Source organism: Nestor notabilis, unplaced genomic scaffold (genome assembly GCF_000696875.1).
Source record: "Nestor notabilis isolate BGI_N333 unplaced genomic scaffold, ASM69687v1 scaffold17797, whole genome shotgun sequence".
Classification (NCBI taxonomy): domain Eukaryota; kingdom Metazoa; phylum Chordata; class Aves; order Psittaciformes; family Psittacidae; genus Nestor; species Nestor notabilis.
Window position 1 is genome coordinate 12,079 of NW_009935323.1, and position 1,544 is coordinate 13,622.

Below are 1,544 nucleotides of genomic sequence, written 5' to 3' on the forward strand. Positions count from 1 at the left end.
GACCTAAGCCTGTGCTACAGGATGCTCAGAAACACCTTGGGGCAGCAGTGGGGATTCAAGGTGGCCTGACGGATCAGGAAGCTGCATCCACAAATTACAACTTATTTAGCAAAATTGCTGTATTTATCACAAGCGTGTGTTCTACGAATAGTATGCACTAGATGCCTCTTAAAAGAAACTGCCTCTTTAAAACAAACCAACCTACGCACAGGAACAATTTTTCTTCAGCATCATGCACTTTTAAGTGCCTATCTCCAACAGACTATTGTTTCTGTAGTTAAAAATTAACTCCTTGCAGTAAGTGCTAGCAGAACACCAAGGAAACAATTCAACCCTGCTTATATGAAGCATACATTTGTTTTAGCAATAGTCTTTCAAAGCCTAAAATAAAGATTTCTATGCCTAGCTGAATAAACTGCACACTTTTCCGTAGCTGCATAGCTTTACACGAGAATCAAGATGACTACCGTATTATTCACATTCAAGGTTTTTTTCTAGAGGCAGAAGAGATGAGAACTTTAAGAGAAAACTGAACAGGTTTCAGAAGCCAGACTTCCCTTGCTACCTGAAAAATGTTTTTTTGAATAGCAGCATTACCAGAATAAAAAGTTATGTTTTGCTTGAACGTACCTCGGCCATACACCTCTATGCCTGAATGGAACACTCCAATTCCAAGGGAAGAAGTATATTCATTCATCCAATACTGGAAAGAAAGAAGAAAACAAAAAGGACTTTAGGTAGTTTCCAACACAGAACTGTCTTGATAGCAGTGTGACATGTATTTGTCCCCCACATCAAAAGCATAAAACCCTACCACACAAAGTGAAACTGCACAACCCATTTTATGGGAACAGAATGTGCCATTAAAATTCCCCAACTGTACACAGTGAATTAATTCCATTAAGTTCTTCTCCAGTGTTTTAGTGCTGTCAATGCCTGTCAATCAAGGAGAAACCTCGGAGAAATTCAGATCAACTTTCAATTGTGAACAAGTGGTGTGTTCCACTAGGTGGAATGCATTCTAGAAACAACTGCAGTCATTGTGCAGGGACACTTTTTTCAATTTGTTTAAATAACACCAGAACATAGGACTGTAACATATACACACCAGCTGTCATTCATAGCAGTGATCACACTTCTGCTTACCACCAGATAAGCAGGAGACTCACTCAGAGATATGCAACACGGGCTGAAATTCCTTAGTATGTTTTGTCTCATTTGTTTAACTGGTGGTCACCATGCAAGAAACCAGGTTCTCTCCAGGCTCCTGATGTATGTGTCTGCATACATCAGGTGTAAGTCCTTTGCATGGATCTAATACATCAATTCTATTGTAGCCAACAGTTAATAGCTGCATTTCAAGAAGGAAAACAGCAATTTATAATTTTTTTTTTTTAAAGGGAGAAAAATAGGAAAGAGAAAACCCTTCCCCTAATGCTTTCTCTTTTCTTTCTGAAAGCAGCAGCAGCAGCAAGTGCCTATCAGCAGCTAGCTATTACACTCAGACCTTAAAGATCTACAGAGGTCTGTAAAGGGAAAACCTG

At 39.2% G+C, this 1,544-nt stretch overlaps 1 protein-coding gene across 1 annotated transcript in view; it reads right to left on the minus strand.

Moving 5' to 3' along the window:
* The window catches only part of DESI2 (desumoylating isopeptidase 2), a 5,912-nt gene extending 5,215 nt beyond the window's left edge, over positions 1 to 697 (minus strand). Inside the window, exon 1 of the mRNA XM_010017791.1 lies at positions 631 to 697. Within this exon, the coding sequence (XP_010016093.1) occupies positions 631 to 697 (67 nt within the window). The remainder of the gene's footprint in view (positions 1 to 630) is intronic.
* Between the last annotated feature and the right edge of the window lie 847 nt (positions 698 to 1,544).